This window comes from Dipodomys merriami, unplaced genomic scaffold (genome assembly GCF_024711535.1).
Source record: "Dipodomys merriami isolate MVZ:Mamm:240054 unplaced genomic scaffold, mDipMer1.0.p SCAF_94, whole genome shotgun sequence".
In the NCBI taxonomy this organism is placed as follows: Eukaryota; Metazoa; Chordata; class Mammalia; order Rodentia; family Heteromyidae; genus Dipodomys; species Dipodomys merriami.
In genome coordinates this window covers 1,059,136-1,083,408 of record NW_027206557.1, presented here as the reverse complement: position 1 = coordinate 1,083,408, position 24,273 = coordinate 1,059,136, and the positions used below count along the sequence as shown (strand labels likewise).

The 24,273-nt window shown below is 44.9% G+C and overlaps 1 protein-coding gene across 8 annotated transcripts in view; it reads right to left on the bottom strand.

The window, feature by feature from the left end:
* The window catches only part of Elmo1 (engulfment and cell motility 1), a 444,820-nt gene that overhangs the window by 265,230 nt on the left and 155,317 nt on the right, over positions 1-24,273 (bottom strand). For 7 of the 8 annotated variants that reach the window (XM_070014214.1, XM_070014221.1, XM_070014216.1 and 4 more), the window contains 5 exons: positions 20,729-20,880; positions 19,081-19,159; positions 15,232-15,282; positions 14,286-14,408; positions 12,669-12,800 (listed from right to left, as the gene is read on the bottom strand). In XM_070014214.1, coding sequence (XP_069870315.1) covers positions 12,669-12,800; positions 14,286-14,408; positions 15,232-15,282; positions 19,081-19,159; positions 20,729-20,880 — 537 coding nt within the window. The remainder of the gene's footprint in view (positions 1-12,668; positions 12,801-14,285; positions 14,409-15,231; positions 15,283-19,080; positions 19,160-20,728; positions 20,881-24,273) is intronic. The other variant, XM_070014220.1, reaches the window with a different exon arrangement.

Genomic DNA, 24,273 nt, shown 5'->3' with positions numbered 1-24,273 from the left:
TTTGCTCTGCAGGTGGCTGTGGCCTCTCAGATCAGATCAGCATTATATAATCCAATATCATCATTTACCAACCCCAAAACCAAGGGGAGAGCAGAAGTCTCCACGCTTTCTTATCATAGTTTAATACCTGCGTGAAAAGACTGGGCTGGAAATATGGCTCAATGGTGCAGCCAAGCAAGCATGATGCCCTGAGCTGGAGGAGGAGGAGGGGGAGGAGGGGGAGGAGGGGGAGGAGGGGGAGGAGGAGGAGGAGGAGGAGGAGGAGGAGGAGGAGGAGGAGGAGGAGGAGGAGGAGGAGGAGGAGGAAAGACTTCATGAAAGAAAACATTGCAGAAGTGGGCTGGCCTGGAAGAGGGAAGTTTGGTGCAGGACTTGCCGAATTCAACAATACCTGCACCCCTCCCAGCTCCTTTAAAACCTGACCTCATGAGTGTGTTGATTAGATTCCCTTTGGTTTCCCCAAGAGGCAGGCAGGAATTCACAGGAGGAGGGACACTAAGTGAGCTTAAAACTCTTGCTCCAGGCAGGGGCTAGGCTGTCAAAGGCCTGCATGCTCACCTGACCCAGGCCCCTGGCTGGCTGGTAGTTTTACAGAGCTCTCTTGGAAGAAAGGGGTAATGTTTCTCACATGGGAAGTGAGTGGGGATGAAAGCTATTACATAAGCAGCAAGCAGGCGGGGAAGGCTCTGTGGAGGACTTGCTGGCAAAGAGTGACCCGAGCTCCCTGGCAGGGCGGGAGCTCAGGAGTGGGTGGCCTCCTTGGGAGCCCCAGCCTGAGGCACTTGCTTAGAATCCAGACTAAAAATAAGGCCGCAGTGTGTACACAGTGCTGAGTCACTAAGAAACCCTAAATATAAGACTGCAGCAAACGCTTTTTCTAGGAGCAGTATCATTTCAGCTTCCTAGCTTACAACAGTCAGAGTCCCTATGCTGCCAGGCTATCCCATTACACACTTTCCCTCCTGGTGGTGCAGGGGTGCACACACTCTCATGCATACAAGCAAACATGCAAACACACAGCTTCATGCACACACACACACCCTTGTTTATGCACACGTGCACACACCCTTGTGTGTGCATGAGTGTGCATACACATCCTCTCATGCACTTTATACAGGCTCACAGACACACTCTAATACATGCACACACATGTAAACACACATCCCCCGTGTATGCACATGCAAGAGCGCACATTCATATTCATGCACATTAAAACACATAGCCTCTTGCATGTGTGCATGCACATGCACACATGCACACATGCACATCTTTAGTGGGAGCTGGGCGTTATGTACTGCAGTCATTCAGTACTGAACTCAGTGAATCCTGACTTTGAGTGGTATTTCTCAGTGGCAGTCTCCTTGGAACCATATGTTCTTAAGATTCCAAGAGTCTCCTATACAATTTGTCTCAAGCAAACATGCTTAGGCATCCAGAAGTCCTCTAGACTTTTAATTGATTGACTCTGGCCTGCCAGCATGCTCCCTGTGTTCCAGACTTCCTTCCGTCCTTATGTCTCTTGGTTGCATTCAGCTCTGCATATCCTAACTCGATTCTGTGACAGCACCCCCTCCACTACCAGCCCTCCACCTTCATTGGCCTACCACCATTGCAACATTCCTGATGGGCTTCCCCTTCCCTCCCACCTGAAGGCTGGGGTTTTCAATCTCCCACCCAAGAGGCTGTGACTTCCCTTTCTTCTCCACGCTTCTGCTGTAGCAAACAGTGTTTCTCTGGTGTAACCACATCGCTGGCACTCCTTACCCAGAATGCTCTGGGGTCTGGATCCCCCTGGAAAGTTCTCAAACTCAAGTTTAGGACTTGATGGGGAAAGACAGGAGAAGTTTTCCAGGAGCTCCATGTCAGCACAACTCTTTTCCCTCTCTGTTCATCATAGTTTCTTAGCTGAATTTTCTTTAGCTTCAGATATCACTATCGCATGCTTCAAGCAAATATTGAGTGCTAAGCATCATTTTTATTTTGAATGGACCTCCAACTAACCGCCCCACCAGTAATTCAAGTGTCTCTGTCTACTTGGGCAGCTATGACGATGGAAATCCATCTCTCATCTGTCTGCATGTCCAAGGTGGAGGTCACAGCCGATTCAGTGCCTGCTTCAAATGGCATCTTCAACAGTCCCTCCCTCCCCATAAGGAGATGGGTGAAGTGCCCTGCACCTCTTTTATAGAAGCATCAGTCCCCTCCCCAAGATCTCATTTCTTTTTCTTTTTTTCTTTTTTTCTTTTTTTTTGGGGGGGGGGTCCGGTCGTGGGGCCTGAACTCTGGGCCTGGGCACTGTCCCTCAGCTCTTCAGCTCAAAGCTAGCACTCGCCCTCTTGAGTCACAGCGCCACTTCCGGCTTTTTTCTTTTTGCTTATGTGGTGCGAGGGAATCGAACCCAGGGCCTCAGGCATGCAAGGCAAGCGCTCTACCACTGAGCCACCTTCCCAGCCCCTCTTTTTCTTTTCTTTCGTTTTTTGGTAGTTCCCAGGATGGAACTCAGGACTTCTCATGTGTTACTCAGACATTCTGCCACCTGAGCCACATCTCTAGTCACCTTTTTGCTCTGGTTATTTTACATATAGGGCCTCCCTTTTTTGCCCAGGCCAGCTAGAACCATGATCCTCTTATTTAAACCAAATATAAGCACACACCACCACTCCCAGCTTTTGTCTCTTGAAGTAGAATCTCACAAACTTTATTTGCCCAAACCTGCCTAGGATTATAATCCTACTGATCTCAACCTCCCACATCGCTGGGATAGCAAGTATGTGCCACTGTGCCCAGCTCATGACTAATATGGAGTCTTGCAAACGTTTGAAGGCTGGCTACAAAATACAATTCTCCCAATCTTAGCTTCCCAAGTAGCTAGGATTACAAACAAGAGCTACCAGCACCCAGCTAAATCTCATTTTTTAATATCACCGCATTAAGGATTAGGTTTCAACATAGTATTTAGGGGTGTGGGGGAGGAGCAAAAAGGAATAATCCCATCTCCTACAAAAAGCATTATTTGAGGTTCATCTCTATCATCCCCCCTCCACTAGGAAATCCCACAGGTTCCATGAACAAAGTCCACAAATTCCCTTGACAGATTACAAGGGCATTCCATAATCTGTATTTTTCTTATAATATATATAAACCACTACCAGTGATTACACACACACACACACACACACACACACACACACACACACACACACACACACACACACACACAAATACACATCTATGGTTTTGAATGGTAAGATCATTAATTTGACTCACTCATGTCAGGTTAGTAAGAACCATGCCAGGTGACCTATGCTGACACTGAAAGGACCTGGAGCTAGGACAGTTCCCAGCAGAGTCACCTATAAGAAGTAACAATGGAACTAGCTGGGAACTGTAGAGGAGAGAAGAGAGTTGGGACGGAGAGAGAGGCATATACATGGAGGTCCAGAGTGACAGGAAGTTCACTAACAGTAATATCATGAAGGCCATGGTTTCTTCCTAACTCATCCCTGTGACTTCAAGCTCACTGGCACCATGCACTAAATAATACATCTCCTGTAACTACAGTCACAAATCAATCAATTCATAGTCTCTGGTAGACTGGCTCTATTCTGCTTTGTGAACATGCCCTACATGACCAATGGGAGGCCATCTTTCTCAGAGTTTCCTACAAATGACCAATGGAAGGCCAGACCTCTGTAACCCAAACTTCCCCTCCGTGTCTGAGATACCGATTGTGGATTCCCAGTTGGGCCCACTAGACTGGCTCTTCTTCTATGAGACCTGTTCCCAATCTCAGTCCCTGGGCTGGATCCCCTCAGATCAGTAGGTCTCCCCCTCCTTCCAGTGGCCTGTACCTACCCTCCTTCTTCCCCCTAGTGCTCAGGAATGAAGGAGCAGCTGCAGGAGGGATGCAAGCAAACCTTTCTGGGGAGCTAAGAAGAACATGTCTTAGTAGATGAGATCCATAAATACAGAAATCAGGAAGGCCAAGAGAAGCTAAATCACAATGTTTTGCTTCAGGCTCCATGGAAAATGGGAGAAAGGCCAATTTTGGGGTTCCCCCGGAATCAAAAAGATGGGCATGCAGAAGCTTGATCATCAAACCGGATCTTCCCTCATCACTTTGCTCGGCCTAAGAGCACCCATTGCAACAGCTTCTGCGGAGAGATGGAGGCCTTTCAGCCAGCAGCCTGGAGACAGCACAGCACATCAGGGCAGAGCTGGCCACACACTGGCCGTGCCACTTGCTGCCATGCACACTTGGGAAAGTTCCCAGAGCCCTTGGAAAATCAAAAGTGCATTTCTCAGTGAGAAGCAAGCATCATTCTGCTTCCGACCCCAGATAAGAACGGGGCCCTGCTCCTGCTGGGTTCAGATGGAGAATATCTGTCCAGTCTCTGGAGAAGCAAGGTTGGGCGTGGGGAAGAGCACAACCCAGGTGAATGGTCATATCATGTCCAGCAAGACAAACCCATGGCAATTTAAACAAGCCTGTGTTGGTTTTCTCAAAGATTCTGGATGGAGCGTGTCCCTGGTGTCCCCTTAGAGGATCTGGGTGGGAAGGGGGAGGGACGCAGAAAAGACACACTTTTCAAAAGAGCCAAGACATGCTCCATTTGCTTCATTTGCGTTAGCTAACCAACTCAACAATGAAAAGCAAGTATGTCTGTAAGTCCTGACGCAACATGGCAGCCTTTGGGGAGATCATTAACCCCTTGAAATGGTAAACCCACCTTCTCTCTCTGTCCCTCTGTCTCTGTCTCTCTCTCTTTCTCCATCTTTGTCTCCTCTCCACCCCAAATGAAAAGTGTGGTGTGATGCCCTCCTGGGGACAGTTCTTATGTCACTGTGAGATTCTCTGACAAGTTCTGTCCTTTCCCATTGGAAGATTTCAGTAATCTGAATTCCTACAGAGACCGAATGTCATGTCCACAATTAGAAGCCCTCGCCAGGGAGTGGCTTGTGGAGTATACACAGCATCCTCACAGACTCAAAGCACATACATCCGAGTGTATGTGTGGCGAGATGTGTAGGCACACACCACTCCCCCAAGATCATCTCACATAGAATTCAGAGCTCTGTAGGACATTTGGGCAATGCTGCATGCTTGGAACGATGGAAACTGAATAAAAACTAGTGACTGTAGCCAGGTGCCAGTGGCTCACACTTGTAATCCTAGCTTCTCAGGAGGCTGAGATCTGAGGATCGTGGTTCAAATACAGCCCAGGCAGGAAAGTCCGTAAGATTTTTATCTCCAATAAAAACCACTAGAAAACCGGAAGTGGCGCTGGTGGCTCAAGCAGTAGAACGCTTGCCTTGAGCTGAAGAATGCAGGGACAGCACCCAAGCCCAGAGTTCAAGCCCCATGACCAACCAAAACAACAACAACAACAACAACAAAAACAAAAACTACTGTGACTGCATAAGGCCTTGAGATAAAGACAAATACAGAAGGCACAGGTCCAGGTGTCGTGGTCAGGGCCAAGGGAATCCTAAGTCTCTCATAGACCTTTTCTTCATTCTCTTTGTCTCAGCTACCCACAAATACCAACACTGTTCTCAAGGATGCTCAGATTCAAATACTGTATTCAGAGATGCTCAGGGCATCCTCCCAGGGCAACAAAGTTCCCATGGAGAGATTCTGGACACCTATGAAGCCCTGTCATCAGAACCAGAGGCCCATAAGCTCTCATCCAAGTCCAGATCCTCATCAGACATACTGGTCCATACCCTTTCGAGAGAGTGTCACAAAAGCTGGAGATGGTGTGGCACATAATCCTAGCATTTGGGAAGTTGAGGAAGGAGGGACATTAGTTCAATGCCAGCATGTGCTACATAGCAAGACTCTTCTCAAAAGGGGGACATGGGAGAAGGTCAGCATGGTACAGTAAGAGGTAGATAATTGTGCCGGTTAGTAAGTTACCTCCTAAAGGGCACTGAGTTCCTATGCCTCGTAACCTAAAAATGGAACAAGGAAGGACTTATCTGGGGAAAATTCCTACCCACGTGTAGAAGGCTAACTTCTCCATACTGTGAAACATACCTGAGCTGCTCTTCAGAAGAGCAGCTGTGGGCTCCCATGCTTTGGCTACGCATGCCCCCTTGTGGCCACAGAGCAGATCCACTTGTGTCTACTAGGATCCAATATGAGCAAACTGCAAAGGGGAATAAAGGAGGGAAAACCAGGAGCAGAAGAAACCTGGGGATCTACACATCTCATTTTCAATAACCAGCTCAGACTGATTCTATCTGGAGTTGAAATTAATCACAGTTGTAAAAAAAAAAAAATCCTAGGAGAATGAAACTCGAGTATCATCCCAGCAATGAACTGTAACAAGTTTTCAGAAGTCCTTTCAAGTATTTCCTTAAAAAATATCGAATGTTTCAAAACCACAGTTATCCAAGTGTCCCCTCTGCAGGACACACAGGTTGTTGTGGGAGTTTCTGGGATGGAACCCTTCCACTCTCCTGTTTCTCCCGTGTTCTTCGTACCCTACCCCTGCTGGGTAAGAGGAGAATCAACACAGCACAAAGGCAAAAGCACCAGACAGAAGCTGCCATCAGGGCACTGCAGGCCAGGTGAGCTACAGCCAGAGTGTTCACACTGCGAGTGAACAATGCGGCTGCAAGCTACTTGCCCCACATAGGAACAGACATTCCCAGGGCAGCTAGACAGCAAAGATGGGTCAAGGGGAAAAAAAACCTGTAAATATTCTAAGTAGAGCTTGTGTGGGCACATATATATGTGTGTATACATGTACGAGTGTGCATGCATCTGCACGTGTGTACATGTGTGTAGATGTGTACATGTGTGCTTGTATGTACTGTGTATATGCATGCATCTATGTGCATGCATGTATTGTGTAAATGTGTGTGTGTGTGTTACTGGGCTTTGAATTCAGGGCCTGTGATTGCTAGCCAGGCACCCTACCACCCCCTCTAACCTCTTTTTGCTTTAGTTATTTTTTTAGATAGGGTCTCACACTTGGACCATGATCCATTTACTTGTGCCTCTGGGCATTATGGATGTGAATCGCCATTCCCGGCTTGTTCTCTGAGACAGGCTCTCACTAACTTTTTTGCCTGGTAATTCTCCCATATCTGCCTTTCTGGTAGCTGGGTGTACAGATTTGTGCAACGCCAGGCCTGATCCGACCTGTGGCACTTTTGATTTCCCCACTGGCATCATTAGGAAATATGTTGACACTACCCTGGCTTCATGAGAGCCCTGGGCCAGAGCCCATCCAGCAGGGTCCAACCACAGGAAGGAAAGCTGGACATCATTCCAAAGTTCCTTTCTCCTACTGGCTACAACTTCCTGTGGCTGTACATTTCAGACACCTGCAGTCAACACATATGAAACCAAACAGACAGAGTACCATGACCTGCACAATGACACAAAAACACAAAAGAAACACATGACACACAGACACAGTGTGCAAGTCGCTACTTACTTTCCAATACGACCACCAGAATTCACACCCAGTATTCCCCGTCAGCAACTCTGGTTCACTGTGACTCCATTTACCAGCCTGATCTCTCTAAGCCATCACTGGTATACATTTGGACTAGACTTTTTTCATTACCTGCTTATTTGTGCCATAGTTTGAATTCAGGGCCTCACACATTTGCCAGGCAGGCCCCTTAGTATGTAAGCTATATCTCCAGTTCTTTTTTGTTTCATTTACTCTTCAGGCAAGGTGTTGCTTTACTCTCAAGCTTCAGATATCAATCCTCCGACTCGTGCCGCTCAGGGAGCTGGGATGAGAGGCCCAGGGCACCACGGCCAACTTTTAGCGTTGAAATAGGGTCTCCCTGATTTTTTTTCTCCAACCTGGCCTTGACACATAATCTTCTCATCTTTAACCTCCCTAGTAGCTGGGATTACAAGTGGGAGCTAATATACTCAACTATGCAAACTTTTAAATCCTCAAATATGTTTTCACTTTTGTTGTTTTCAATACTTAATGTTCAAATAGGTCTTCAATGCACTAGCTCATCCTGATGGGCTATGCCATGCTTATAAGCTTCCAACAACATCATAAGAGAAGTCACTGGGCGTGAAATTTAGGAGAGGGAAGAAGAGGCACACTCCACTGAATGGGTACCACCGCCTCCCTCATCCCCGCATCCTGGAATGCTTCTAATTCCAAATAGACACTGATGCAGGAGACTCTGAGGCCCATGAGTGGGTCCCTCAACTTCAAACCCCACAGGCTCCCAGGACAGCCTACAATGGAGCAGGCACCCCAGCCAGCTCTGGGCCAAGGTCTAATGGCTGTGCTCTTGCACCACCTGGTGGCTGTTTAATTTCAGGTCAGTGTTATCTGTCAAGGAAGCCAGACAGTACCTAGATCTCCTTAGAACTAGGTCTGCAGCATTTCAAATGAGCATGGGGGATGTGTGATCAGTTGAAGCATGGAGGAGGCAGCCAATCCTGAGATCAAGCTCCCAAGACAAGAAAGCTCTCACTGCATGTGCAAGGCGCTCCCCAGCATGAACCACACAGCAGCCTCTGCATGTCTGAAACCCTCTACCCAGTCCCAGAAAGGGAACCTTGGGCTTAATAACTGACTTCAAATGCTTCACTTGATGGTCCCATGCAGACATTTCCTACAGATCACTCAAGGGCCTGGAAGTCTTGGTAGCTAAAGTTTATGCATTTGGGGGATTACAAACATTTTTCTTTGTAGAGGAATTTGCAAGTACAGGAATCCGTGAGTCATGAGGACTGACTGCATATCTCAAACCCTTCTGAATTTAACATTCTCCATTATCTTTCCCTCCCTCCCACAGCCAAGTCTACTTGTTTATCTCCTTTGATGAACTGCCCCTGCCTTGGGGAGAGATGCTCACTTCCACTTTGAGCAAATCCAAAAGCTACCTGTGGCTTTTCTAATGTGTGCTCCCAGAGAAGAAGTGGAAAGGAGCATGAGCTAAGTGCTCCTGAGAGTGAGGAGGCCCATCGGCTAACTACTCCCCGAAATGAGAAGGAACATTGACTAGGTGCTCCTCAGAGTGAGAAAGACCATCGGCCAAGTACTCCCTGGAACGAGAAGGATCATGGACGAGGTGCTCCCTGGGTTGAGAAGGAACATGGGCTAGGTGCTCTCTGGAGTTGGACCATCAGCTAAGTATCCCCTGGAGTGAAGAGGACCACTGGCCAAGTGCTCCCTGGAGTGAGGATCATCAGCCAAGTACTCCCTAGGCCCAGGCCCTATGCTGGCCACTCGTCCACAATCTCACAAGGTCTCCAATGATCCTAAACTCACAAAGTTGTTGCCAGTTTCACAGCTGAAGAAAGCGAAGGGCACACAGGTTGAGGACAGACCACTGGCCCATGGGCCAGAAGGGAGACAGCTAAAATTTCAGTCTAGATCCACTGGACTCCCAAGCCTGCTTGGAGGCAAAACAACATCATGCAAATCTCAAAAGGAATCTCTAATCTCAGACCAGGACAGTGAGTGGAAACAGGCAAGGTTATCTTGCTTGGTGACAGAGAATCAGGCAGAACTCTGCGTACAATTCCAGGGTGCCCCCGGCCTGCCCTGAGCCAGCTGACAGTGTTTCTGCCACATGGCCTGTAGGTAGCAGAGTGAGTTTGCTCCTAGTATTTGAGAAAGTTTGCCTGGCTGGGTGTGTAAAAGTGAAAGCAGCTTTCTAAAGTTATTGGCTTGCTGCCCTATAAATCATTAATCAACAGTCCTTCCAGCTTCTCAACTGTCTGATGCAAGATCTTGGTCTTGGGGAAGTTCTAAAATTAAAAGCTAAAAGAACATCATGAATATCTAAACTAACTATCTAAACTGAAAGAGTATCATATATACTAATAATAATTTTAAAAAGAAAACCCTATGTCTCCTGTTGGTTATTGTCCATTTGAGTTCTACTTTTTTTCCAAAATAACTTTACAAGTTGTTGCAGGAAAGTGTGTGTTGGGGGTGGGGGGAAGGGGAGAATTAGTCCTACAAATTCTACCCCTCCCATCTCCACCCCCTGGAAGTACTGGTTGTAAACTCAGAGCCTCATGTTTGCTTGCTAGGGAGGCAAGCTACCACTCAGACCATGACCCCTGCTGCCTGAGCCACACCATTACCACTTGAGCCACACCCACAACATTAGAGGTTCAAATTATTCTACAGGCCAGAAAACCAGACCAAGTCAATGTACAATGAAACCCTACATCGCTCTTCATTCAGCACTCATGAGACAGGGCACCTTCCAGGCATAGAAAACAGAGACAGAGATGTCCCAACACCCTAAGTAAGAGTCATCTGACATAGATGGAGCCACATTGAGAAAATTCACCCCTATTTTGACTCATGGTAAAAACTGGTGATTTTATACAAGGACCAAGCCTGGAAATAAAAAGAGCTATCTTTCCCACTCCCTAGCCCCTTCCCATTTACAAGCCTAGGCCTGTTCGATCTTCACACCCTCCTTTCCCTATGACTCTGCTCTCTGCTGCCAATCACGAAGGACTAGAGCAGAAGTACAATCAGCCCTGAAAATGGCAGACATTTTTGGCATAGTTCGTGAGAAATCAAAGCAGTGGCAGAAGGAGGACAGTGGAGCTACAGTAGCACAGAGGAACCCAAAGGCAACCCATGCACCAGAAGAGGGCAGCAAAATCACTTTGGAGTGATGCTGAAATGCACAGGCCTTGAACTCTCTCTGGAAATTTGACTTGAAGAATATGGATTATGCAAAACTTCCAGGGAATTTAGACATGCCTTGCTCAGGACACAAAAGTAAACTTAGAAGGCAGGGGAGTGAAGTCCCTTCTTCACCAGGCTGAATGTCTGGGAAAGAGCTCTGTCAGCTGAGCAAGAACAGCTTGGTCATCATCACAAATCTGCACCTGTCCTGTCAGTCATGACCCTATTCACCAGCATTTTTTAACTTCAATTCAACTAAACAGTCAAATGGAACTCCCAGGTCAAAATACAGGATATGATAGAACAAAAATGATGTCAGAGTATCATTGCAAGGCAAGCCAAAAAGCTGAGTAGGTCGTCAAAAAAAAAAAAAAAAAAAAAAAAGAATCCCTTATTAGGAAGGACATTGAGACTAACACTACAAACTTAACAACTCTTAACTAAAGAGGTACTAAGGAAAGGATTTTAATATAGTTTGACCGTGGAATTACTAGATGCTTATTGGAAGCAACTGAGCCCTATGGAAAGCTTTGAAAATATTTATCATAAAAATGAGTTTTATAAAGTCATCCTAATAATGTGATCAGGGTTATGTGTGCATAAATAATGGGTGCAGTACTGTAATTGCAGATGAGTAAGTGATTTCAAAACATTGAGTCAGAAAAAAAAAAAAAGCTTAAGGACAGCACACAGCCCCAGGACTGCTACAAAAAAAAAAAAAAAAGTTAAGGATTCTATTCAAAGAGAGAAGCAAAAAATTGAATAAAGCTAAAATTTCAAAAAACTTGATGAAAACCATGAACACACAGATCTAAGTACATAGCATGTGTGTGGGTCAGGTTGGGGGCAAAGGAAAAGACACCAAAAGTGATCATAATCAAGCCCCTCAGGGATTCTGAGGGCAGCAGAAAATAGCAAAAGGAGAACAGCATATTTCTCATCAAAAGCAAGTGAGAAGACAGTAGGGCAACATTTTCGGGGGAGGGGAGGGAGAGGGGAGGCAGGGATTCAAATTAGAATCCTATGTGCAGAGAAAGTAACTTTCAAGTTTAGATAACTTTCAAGAGAAAAGATAAACTCTCAGAAACAAAAGCTGACAGAGTATGTCACACCATAAGAAATTTAGGGAAAATCAGAACAGTTAGAAATGGAGATAGACATAAATAAAGGAAGACTTCTCAGACATGCCAACTACATGTGTAAGTGCATGGAACTTTTTCTTATGATTTAAGTCTTTTCAAAAGACAGTGGTTTAAAGTAAACTATAGGGCAGAATTTGTACTTTATATATAAAATTTATACTTTGTGTATGTATACATATGTAAGGATATACATATATAGTTTATGTATATAGTTTATGTACATATATATGAAGTAAAAAGTCTGATAAATTATAAAGTACAGAAGTCAAGCAGTAGAGGCACATTCCTGTAAAGTTTTTATAACATGCATAAAGTGGTGTTATGGAGGGGGAAAAAAGAGTCTGTTCTGGACACATTAGGTTCAGATTCACAGACTGAAAAAAGCAAATAATCAACAACAACAATAACACCCAAAGGATAACAACCATATTGGTGTCTTCAGCAAGACAAAGCTCTCAGGAAAACATAAATTGTACAAATCTTGTGATGTGTTACATACATTCCAGGAGACTCTGGGTTGGATTCTGATGTGGACTTGACGTGTGTAAGTTATTCAGTCCCACACCAAATCGTAAGACGCATCCAGAACTGTCTCCATCCCTCAGCCCCATCGGAAGGAGCAGGTCTGAGGAAAGCCACATGCGTTCCAGACTGATTATTCTTGGCTACACTTAATCACCACCGAGTAAACAAACGCAGCACTCACTCACACTTGTGCAACTTATTCCATCCCCTGCAGCCAGAAGAAACTGCCACGTGATGCTGTTTAACATCTGGAAATGTGGAAGCGATTTTACAGAGCACACAAGGACCACACGCTTGTGGCAGCGGCTGAGGTCACCCAGGGAGTGGAAGGAGAGAACTCACTTACAATGAAGCCAAGTTTCTTGTAATCCCGGGTGTACATGGACTTGCGTTTCTCCACGCTGCCGCTGCTATTATTAGGTTCAGTCTCCGCATCAAAAGCAATTCTTCGAAGTTCAAATATGATGTCTCTTTGAGCCTAGAATGAGGGAGGGAGAGGAATCTGCTGTCATTGTGCAAAGTGACATCAACTCTCTTTTTCTTCACCCCCAGGGTCCAAATGAATCATGCTTTAGAGTAAAAGAAAACCAGATAAAAGTCAAGCCATGTTCTAAAGGAGAGCTGAGCACACTTTGCCCTTTGCCCCTCCCCCAGCTTCTCAAGCTTGGCATCTCTCCAGTGACCCCAGCTGCCATCTCATGTGGAATATTGGTAACCAGTCACCAGGGGCCTGGCCTAGATGAGGTCCTAATTGGGAAGGGAGGAAGTGAGGGGCACAGGCTGAGGTAGAGTCTGGGAGGGCCCACTGCCACCTACAAAGCAAGAGGCTCACAAGGCCCGTGAGCAGTTCTGCAGTCGCAATGGATCTTTTACTCCACTAATCAAGGACACATCATCAAAACTAACAGGAAACCAAAATAAAAGGAAGATACCAAAGAAGAACCAACCCCTGTGCCCTTCCTTGTCCATCCATAGTAAATGGATGAGCACATGACATTCACATACAGCAGGAACAGAATTCCATAGTGCCGGTGGCTCAGGCCTGTAATCTTAGCTACTCACGAGGCTGAGATCTGAGGATACCAGTTCAAAGCCAGCTCAGGTAGGAAAGTCCATGAGACTCTTATCTCCAGCTGACCACCAAAAAACCAGAAGTGGAGCTGAGGCTCAAGTGATAGGGTGCTAGCCTTGAGCACAAACCGTCAGGGACAGCACACAAAAATTGTGACCATAAGGACAAACCTTAAAGGTACTAGGTGGAGTGAAATAAGGCAGATAATGGGTGACAAGTGTTGCCTAGAATACTTCTGTGTAGCCACACCACAGCAACAGGAAGCAAAATGGAACAAGCTGGCCAGGGGTTACAGGATAGCTCAAATGGAGTTATTGTTTAGGGGACCCAGAAATTCAGTTTTGCCTGATGACACTTGGTAATGTTTTCATAACAATGTGAATATACTCAGTGCCAGTGAGCTTCCACTTTAAAATTACTCCCTTATTCTCCAAACAAAAAACCACATGCATGTTCAGGGCCTAATGGAAGCCTTTATTTATTGCTAGCACTGGGGCTCAAACTCAAATCCCCATGCTCTTACTTTGCTTTTTCACTCAAGGCTTCCATTCTATACTTGAGCTATTCCACTTCCAGGTTTTTGCTAGTTAATAGAAGGTATGAGTCTCACAGATTTTCCTGCCTGGCTAGCTTTGAACCAGGACCTTCAGATCTCAGCTTCCTATCTAGGATGACAATTGTTAGCCAGCAGCACCCAGCTATGATCAATTGGTTTTATTATCTATAGGTATTCACCTATATTGAGAAGCCATATCCCCAAGCCCTAAGAAGGTAATATAATACTTATAGGATCCTCACAAACTCCAGGATTCAGAGTAGCTAGCAGAAAGATGGCTGGTGGCATTGCACTTTCTGTTTGTCACATGTTACTGCTGTTACATGCACACCCACCTGATCCTGGGGGTCCATTTTGGTCATCATCCTGTCTTCCAGGAGGTTGAAGGTGAGCACTTGGAGAACATATAATTGGTGGGCCATCTCGTTGTTGATGGCCCGCTGGGCACGGATGACATGCTGCAGGAATAGATGCCAGTGTTAAAATACTTACCAATAAAAGAAAGGGCAGACCACAAAGTAGACATCATCAACAGGCCCAAGCAGTGGCTGGGCAGTCTGCATCTAGATGCAACCAGGAATGAAGCCTGGTGGCTCACCCTTCAGAAGGAAAGCCAACATACATGTGAGCTCAGAGCTCTCCCTGATGACCCAGAGGCAGGAAAAGATCTACTGTGTGCAGAAGAGGAAACAGAGGGTAGGGAGGCTCTTAAAGGAAAGGGTCGGGCCCTGGCTCCCCCAGGTCACAGAGGGGCAAATGGTGTCACCACCATCATAGTCCCCTACCCACGCATCCAACTTCCAAGCACTAAAGCAACATTGTTCCCACCGTACAGAAGCAAACTCAGTGCAGGAACACTGCCAAGAAGCCAACACCATCATGGCACAGGGAGCTACCGCTGTCTCAGTGCTTGAATCTCCAGCTCACAACTCAGGGAAAAGTAAACTGCTTTCCCCCAGAAAAACTGGGGCAGCACCATGGTGCTAGGTATTAGAAGTTGTGGAGTTCTGATTCCTTTCCTTGCAAAGCTAAACCGTATGTGTAGAAAACCACCACAGGAAGGCGGGCTCCAGCCCAGAGGCCCAATCATGTCATTTTTACTCCTACAGTAGGTCCACTATGAAGGACACTTCCTGTATGTTGATTCTGACTCTCAGAGCCCACCATCTTCCCTCCTTCCTAGCCCTACCCTTCACCAAACAGTGGAGAACAAAGTGCAGATCAGTCACAGAAGGGACACTAAAGTTGCACCAGGCCCTTCCTCCCCAGTTAGGTACTCACTGTTAGAATGATGGAACGCAGCTGCTTCTGAGCCAAAATATTTGCCATTTCCTGGGGAAGAAAAACACCCCACACAAAGGCTTTGGTTAGAAAGACAGGCATGCTTTTCCACACAACCAAGTGCCATTCTTCCTGTGTGCTTCAGGGCCTGGATATCAGCAGTATTTCTTAGAAAACTGTGGCCTTGGAAGGTACTAGTATTCCATAAGGCTGGATATTCCATTTGGATTATAAAAACCAAGCACAAAGGCATATATATATGAATACATATATATACATATATATATGGAACTTTTTTCCTTCTAGAAAAATCACTCTCCAGAAACTAATGGTTTTCCACTCAAAAAGTACATCGGAGGCTGGGCACCAGTGGCTCATACCTGTAATTCTGGCCAGCCAATCAGATGTCTTAGATCTGAGAATCTGGTTCAAAGCCAGCCCCAGGAGACTGGAATTATCTCCAATTAACCAGCAAAAAGAAGAAGTGGGGGTGTGGTTCAAGTGGTAAAGAGCTAGCTTTGAGCTGTTGAGTGGGTAGAGGAAGGACCCTGTACCCGCTTTTCTTAGATTGTATGAAGATGACCAGACAACACACACCCACAGCAAGGACATCCTGATGTTGGAGAACCATCACCCTAAAATCCCTAACTCACCTAAAAGCAAGTTCATCTACCTGCGTGTAGAACCAAGGGCAAATGGCATACACTCTAGAGCTGGATCAGTAAGCTATGCAAATGAACCACATGGGGTTTCAGATGGACAAATATCTGGCCAGATGTGATGCTGTGGAATTCTCCCGTGGCTTCTGCATGATATAAATTGTGCTCCAGCCTCTCCTGGCCTCAGCAGAGTACTTGAGGATGGTTTTATGAAATGAAATGATTCACAGGCCCTCTTTGGAAGGAATAAGGGAGAAATTTCATAGTCAAGCCACAGCCTTGGGACACACTAAGAAAACGTCAAAATACTGCTCATATGCAGGAAGACACTAGAATGCCAATCTGTGCTGGGGATTTTTTTTTTCGGTGCTACGAGTTGTATTGCATAGAGAAGAAACTAAGCTACAATGAAAAACAACAGAACCATGATATCTACTAAGGTGAAAATAAATGTACAGAAAGCCAGGGGAGCGAAGAACATGAGGAAAGGAACTCGAGGGGATGCAGGGGGTACAGGCAGGATGGATGAGGGCAGACTGAGACAGCAGGGTCCACAGAGGGAACATGGGTGACTTACAGTCAGAGGACACTCAAGGATGTCAACATTGTTGTCTACATCAACCTAATGGCGCCAATGCCACCACAGAAAGGAGAGCAAGCAAGAGAGAAGAAGGGATGGAAATTCAGAGCTATTGGCAGCTTTGATGCAATGTCCTGCCAACCCACTGCCTAGGGAGGACTGTGAACACCTTTTACACTTATATGGGAACAGAAGACATAGAAATGGAAATCCATGATCAGGTCATCTTCCTGCCCTCAAAAGCAAGAAAGCAAAGGCAACCACATCTTGAGACACAAGCTGAAAGCAAGCCCAGAAAACACCATCGGCTACATGATTCTTCCCCAGCTAAATACAGTAGCTCTTGGGTGAGGGTTGATCTGGCTTGGTTAGGTGTGATTTTTTTTGGAGCAGGTAACAAACAAAAGACCGAAAGGACCTCTATACATATATCTCCTATACTGCTTTTTATAAACATTGTAATCCTTTTGCAAATGAAAAGTGCAGCCCAATAGTCACCAAAAAAAAGAAAATAAAGCATATGCTTTGTGCTCCTATTTCATCTATAGGTTAATATGATTTTATAACATTGAAATGATAGAAATGTAGATATAATTACAGATATACATAGACAGCCACAAGATAGTCGCCAATAGTTAGAAGGCTTTTTCCTGTCCAACATCTACTAGTCATTGACTATCTACTTACAAAAAATATATATATATACATATACATATATATGCATAAGACTGTGTGTTCTTGGGGGCACAGTGGACTCCATGTGCTTCTTTGTATCCCAAGTTCCAGGCATGATATTCAGCAAACAGAAGATGACAATAAATATTTCATTAAGGAACAACTGAATATTTGATAGTACTCTCCTAAGAAACAGAAGCTAGAACAGAGAGAAAACAGAAGTATCTTTGTGAACATGAGCGATATCTGTCTTAGGGAATAGTTTGAGTAAACATGAGAGTCCATGGGGAGATTTTCATAGCACTGAAATGACAGAAACATATAAATATATAGATAGATACACCAATACGGAATGATGTCTACAACATAGTTTTAATCTTAACAGCAGTTTTCTATAAAGACAGTACATGTAGTATGCCGAGTGTTGGTTAAAAACACAAACAAAACTCTGAGCTGGGGGAGTGGCTCCATTGGTAGAAAGTGAACATCGTTGAACAAAAGCATTAGATATCAAGTTCGAGTCCTGGTTTTGGACCAAAAACAAACAAAACAAAAGACACAACTAGGCAAATATTTGCATAGAACAAAGCAGGATGACCCACAGCCATGGAAAGTACATGGGTACTACGAAATTGTAGCAAGTCTCTCTTTGGGAAGGTAATGAAAGAAGCTTTCACACTTCTTTCCTTTTGGTCTTTCTTTTTTTTTTACTTTTTTTTAAACCAACTCTTTTAACTAAAAATATAATTAAATTTTAGGAGCCACAAATACAGCCAAATGCCTGTGCTCATGCCTATAATCCAAGCTATTTAGAAGGCTGAAATATGAGAATCATAATATAAAGTCAGCCTGAGCAGTAAAATCCCATTGACTCTTATCTTTACATAATTGGCAAAATGCTAGGAGTGGAGGTATGGCTCAAGTGGCAGAGCTTGGAAAGGCAGGGAAACAAAAACAAAACAATAATAAAACCATGGAAATGTAACTCCTAGAAATGAACCAACAATCCTAAATGGAAAACAAATCAGAATCCCTCACATTTAATAACTGATATTAAAATCCTTGGAAACATGAAGATAAGATAAATAGGATAAATAAAGTCTGATTCTATGCACAGCATTGAGTAGCAGGTTAACTTTCCACACTCTTGTGAAAAATTTCCTGGCAGATGCCATGATCTCCTTAGTGAACTCTCCTATGGCAGTGAACTGTGGTCAGGGTAACACATTCTATGTTATACAGGTAGAATTTTTAAAAAAAATTAATGGTCTTTGAGGACTAAGCTAAATTCTAAAACATACCAAAACTGTTCCTTCCCCCTATTTGAGAAAGAATCAAAGAATTTATAGTCCAAAGAACCCCAAAAGTTAGGTTTCTTCTGTGTACCTTTAAGGGATTCTCCCTCCCCTCTATACACAAAGATACAAATGAACGGCTCAGTTCCCCCACCCATGACCCCAAGGGTCAGAAGATCTAGAACCAAGCAAAGAGCACCTCTCATACATGAGCATGGTGATCTCCACCACAAGCATCATCTTCAGCTGCCCCCTCTCGTTCTCTCGCTTTCGCATCTACTGTTCTCCTGAGCAGGCAAGGACACCTCTGAAAAATGGGGACGACACCTCCCTGGCCTTGGTGAATGACTAGATGACAGACGACCCTGGGGGCTTCCACCTCAGAGGCCATCACATCAGCCAGGCTCCCATCTTTGTGTGCTCTGAGATTTTAGGGAAGGGTTCTTAGGGCCAAACACTCGTTTCAGTCAATGGCTTACCCAAGTCTCCACCTCCTCCCTCCCCTACACCCTGCTTGGTGACATGGCAGGAGCCAGAGCCACAAAGCAGCCCTCCAAGACCCCCAGAGAGGAAGGAAAAAGCATCCTCTGCACAAACACTTCCCAACGCTGGACACAAAAATGGAAGCAACACAGCTCACCTGCCTGCGTTCGTCAGGAGCTTTCAGGAAGAGTGCATTGATGACAGCGATGGTATAGGTTTGAATTTCCTGATCGGTTCTGCAAAATTAAAACGGCAACAGAACTGAGATGAGGTGAGCCAGCCCAGAGGGAGGTCATAATAAACCTCATCATTACACAGAAACATGGCTCCTCCCACGGGGAGAAGAAAAGGGAGGATCCCTGTAGACCTGTAGTGAGCACTGAGAGCAGACTTCCAGCACCCCTAAGCTGGAAACAACAGACGCACAACTGCTATGAGTGACCACTCAGTGCTGAGAGCAGTATATGTACAGGGGTGAAACTCCTCTGAACAATTAACCGACAGTTTAATATCAGGAATACAAGGAAGCTAAGTAGAGAGAGGAAGGGTAGGTAAATACAGTCACAATTTTCAATGTATACTTGTGAAGATGGACCCAGAAAACTTAAGGGGATGAGTGGGGCTGGGAGAGATGGAAGAGGTGACACAAACCAAGATGTTGTACACTCATAAATGGCCGGTTGAGGGCTGGGAAGGTGGCTCAGTGGTAGAGCCCTTGCCTTGCATGCATGAGGCCCTGGGTTCGATTCCTCAGCACCACATAAGCAAAAAGAAAAAAGCCGTAAGTGGCGCTGTGGCTCAAGTGGTAGAGCACTAGCCTTGAGCTGAAGAGCTGAGGGACAGAGCCCAGGCCCAGAGTTCAGGTCCCACGACCGGACCCAAAAAAATAAAAATAAAAATAAAATAAATAAATTGGCAGGTTGAAATGAAACTCCTTCAAATAACTACAATAAAAGATTCCTAGTGAAGAGTTACAGTGTAGCTCAGTGGTAGACTGTTTAGAAGCATAAAGCCTTAGTTCAGTTCTATCAAAAGAAGGGAGGAAAGACTGCTTGAAAATGTCTAGCATAAAATTTCTAATGAATTCTGAAGGTGTTCATGATATTACAGAAAACATTATACAGTTAGGTCACCCTCGGTTAAGAACTTAGGAGAGCAAATTGCTTTATGCCTTAAAAAGAAAAACTCTACTGATAGCCACAAAGACAGGTTAAAAGCCAAAGGTTTTCCCAGGGCAAGGGGCCATGGACAGAGCAATGCCAAGGACAGACAAAGCAGTCCTCAAGGATAAGAAGTCACCTTGCCATGTCAGTGTAAGGGGAGAGAGAGGTGCATGACTCACCATAAACCAAGGCTGCCAGGTGTGGTGACATACTATAATCCTGGCTACTCAGGAGGTAGAGATCAAGAGGACCAAGGTTTGTGGCCAACATAGACAAAAAGTCAGCAACTCCTACATCTTAACAAATAAGCTGGGCTTGGTGGTTCATACCTATAACCCCAGCTAGGCAAGAGGCCATAGGAAAGAAGATCACTGTCCAAGATCAGCCTGAGCAAAAATGCAAGACTTTATTGAAAACAAAAACAAAAACAGCTAAAGGAAAAATGAGTTGGGGTACAGTTGGGCTCAAGTGGTACAGTAAATACAACCGAAAAAAAAAAGGAAAGGGATATTTGTTTGTATATTTAGTAGAATAGTACAAAATAATTTGCAGCATCTCTGTGGCTGTGGGAAGCCCCTCTCCAAAGAGAACAGCTCCTTCCCCAGAGATAACAACCTCTCCCCAGGAGAGCAGCATGCTTACCCTTGAAGATGAGGAATGAGTTGGCCAATGGTGATCTCTTGTGCCACCTTCTGGTAGAGGTCATGGCTATTGAGCACCATGGACTCCAAAATGGCCAAGGACCGCTGCAGGATTGAGATGTCCATGGCCGACTTGTTCACAAAACTTGCTATCTGAAAACCCAAGAAGTATATCATTGACGGCTCATAGAGTCAACAGGGAAAGGAGGAAAAAAATTAAGCACATCAGGAACTCAGCGAGGATATCTGATTCTAAGGATGGAGCATAATTCAAAGTAGCAAGAAATACACCCAGTCACCATTGAGATTGGTGAAATCCTACCAAACACAAACCTCTCTTATAATCACTGATAACTGGACATTTCTTTACTGGGTATCTTCAAAGAATTATTCTGCCTGGTTTCCCCCAGACTATTGTGTTCTGAGTTTCAGCTTTCCAAGGCAGACAATTTTATCATGTACATTACACGGACTGGCGCATTTCTCTGAGAGGATAAATTCAGTGTAAAGCACGGCCATTCCTCTCCCCTCCCCAGGCTGCTCCTTCATTCATTCATTCATTCCATCCACAACTCTTATGTTCTGATATATTCCTCACATACAAATCACACTCATCAATGCAATTCAAATGGCAAGTTTTCAGCAGCTGGCTATTCCAAATTATACAGATGAGAAAGTAGAGGAGGGGGAGGAAGTAGAGGAAGAGGGGGAAGAGGAAGAGGAAAAAGGAGGAGGAGGAAGAGGAGGAGAAGGAGGAGGAGGAGGAGGAGGAGGAGGAGGAGGAGGAGGAGGAGGAGGAAAAGAGGGTAGAAAACCTCTCCTTCTAGGGTTAAAAAAATTATCATCTCTCCCACAGGTAGCAAAAAAAAAACTCTTTAAATTATCAGTGCTAAAAAATGTAATAGTTTCAAGCTCTCAAATGCATTCCCTAAGGGGAAATCAATCCTTGAATCCCTAACTACAACCAACCACAATATAATAGGAAAGGAAAATAAAAGAAGGGTTACGATAATGGAGCACGGCAGCCCAGACACATGGTTACCATAAAGGTTTTATTTTAAACACCTCATTAAGATTTACTACAATCTGTTGACAACCCACACTAAAAAGGCCATTATTGTATCAACATGATGGCTTTCTTAAAAGCTAAAATAATGATTTTGTGACAAGTAACCACTCCCTGAGTCCCTCTTAAACACAAATTTATCCCCTTCTGTGGTCTGGTCAGGCCCTCCCCTCAGACTCCCTCCTTCCCTAAAGGGGTGAAATGCCAGTGTACACACACCATTCTAGCTACCATCCCATGTCTGCAGTCCACACCCTCCATATGGGAGCCAGAATGGGGGAACAGATCCAAACAGGAGCCTACCTCAGATCTCCACACCCCACCTGCCTCACTTCATTTATACCTCAGTAGGTAAGAAAGAATGAGGTGCAGAAAAACAGGAGTGTGCCTGGTTTCATGTTCCAAAAGGCAATTATTTTACTATAGGAACTGCAGGAAAGGCATGAGGATGTTAACAATCCTTAAAAGACTGCTTTGGCTCTTCTCCTGCGAATGTGTTTATTGTCCCAGGCAGGTGTCAGCTCTGCTCCTCACATCTGCTGCAATTTAACAAGCTCTTTACAGGGCCTACCAAGGGAAGCCTACTGACAAAAATCCAATGGCCATCATGCTCTGCCCTGGGTTTTAATGTAAATTACATCTTTTCTAAGAAGAGTGTAAATGTCTGAATCTGCCCCCCCCCTCCATTCATTTTCATTGTTCCAATGTAATTCTTTTTTAAAAAATAAATTTTTATGCCCCTACTGGAGCTTGAACTCAAGGTCTGGATGTTATCCTTCACTTTTTACTCAAGGCTGGTGCTCTATCATTTGAGGTACAGCTCCACTTCAGCTTTTTGATGGTTAATTGGAGAGAAGAGGCTCAAAGGCTTTCCTGACAGGACTGGCTTCTAACTGTGATCCTCAGATCTCAATCTCCTGAGTAGCTAACATTACAAGTGTGAGCCGCCAGGGCCCAACTTGTTCCAGTATAATTCCTGACTCTGGCATAAGGAAAGTGAAAAACCCACAAGAAAGTTCATTGATCGGAACTTCTTAACTTTCTCTCTACCAAGGGCTCTTCCTCATTGCTCGCTCCCTTCCTGCCTCTGTTTACAGAATCTGGATGTGACAAAAGTCCAGGGGTCTCACATGTGAGCACCTCTTGCTAATTTTATCAAGCCCCCACTACCAACTCCCAGCCCTCAGTGATAAGCATTCCTGGTTCCACATAGCAGGTCCTCCAGAGACACCAAGATGAGCAAGACCCACAGGTATTTCATTTAAAGCAGGGACAGATTAAAAAGCACTGACTATGAATTACTCGAAGTAAGCATTCTCAGTATCTAAATGGCTCCATTTGGTTATTCCAACAAGGCCAAAAATTAAATGGCATGAAAAAGTATCATTGTAGTCTTACTATTCCCTTCCTAACTGCCACACTTTTTCAAGTATCCATACTCATTAAGTGCTTAATATCCCCAGTAACATGAGAATGCATTTGAGATATTTTTCTTTGGGGCACAAATTCAGTGGATATAGTAGTTGGAATCTTTTCTGTAGAGTGATTGCTGGACACAAGCACCACCATGTTAAGAATAGCTGCTACCAACTCACAAGAAGCTATTTTAACTATGCCACTTCCCTTGTTTTCCTCACAACTTCTGGCTTGAGTCAGGAGTCCTGGTCTCAGTTGATGGCTCAGATAAACTTTTAACCCTTTGCAAACTAATCATTCATTCAAGATTGTGACACTAAGTTCTGACCAAATGAACAAGGATTGTCATACAGTAGAGATAAGACAGCTGCGCAGATATCCTGCCACATGCTTACTTGGCATCCTGTCAGCATCATGACCTTCTGTGGAAGAAAAACCTCACTGAATTCCTTTTGAGCAGGTGTCCTGATTCCTGTGTGGTACTCTAATATCCTGAGATATTTCCAACAGTACATACACACAACATGGGCCCTCCAGTCCATTGCACCCTTGGGTTCCTAAAACACCATCTTTTCATTTTCCTCTCTGCTCAACTGTTCACCTCACCAAAAAGAGCTGTGTATGGTGATGTACCCATACGATCCCAGCTACAATGGTTGCATAGGTAGCAGGATCTCACCTTGTAAGCCAAGGTAAGCCCTGGGCAAAAATGGAAGGCCTTAGCTGGTTGAGTAGCTAAGTGGTAGAGCGACCTGCCTGGAAAATAGGAGGTCCTGAGTTGAAACCCTAGCACTGCCAAGACAAAGAAAGAACAAAAAAGTGCTAGGCCCTGTCTAAAACACAATGAACAGGGAAAAGGGGACTGGGGACATGGTTCCAGTGGTAATGCTCCTGTCTAGCAAATGTGAGACCCTGAGTTCAAAACCAGTACCACCAACCACAAGCAAAACAAAGTAATCCCGAAATCAGAGAATTACTTAGGTCAGTTTTCAGAAGCTGAAGAAGCAGATCTCAAAATTCTCATACATTATCAAGGCAAAAGAGAACCATGGGGCTGCATGGTT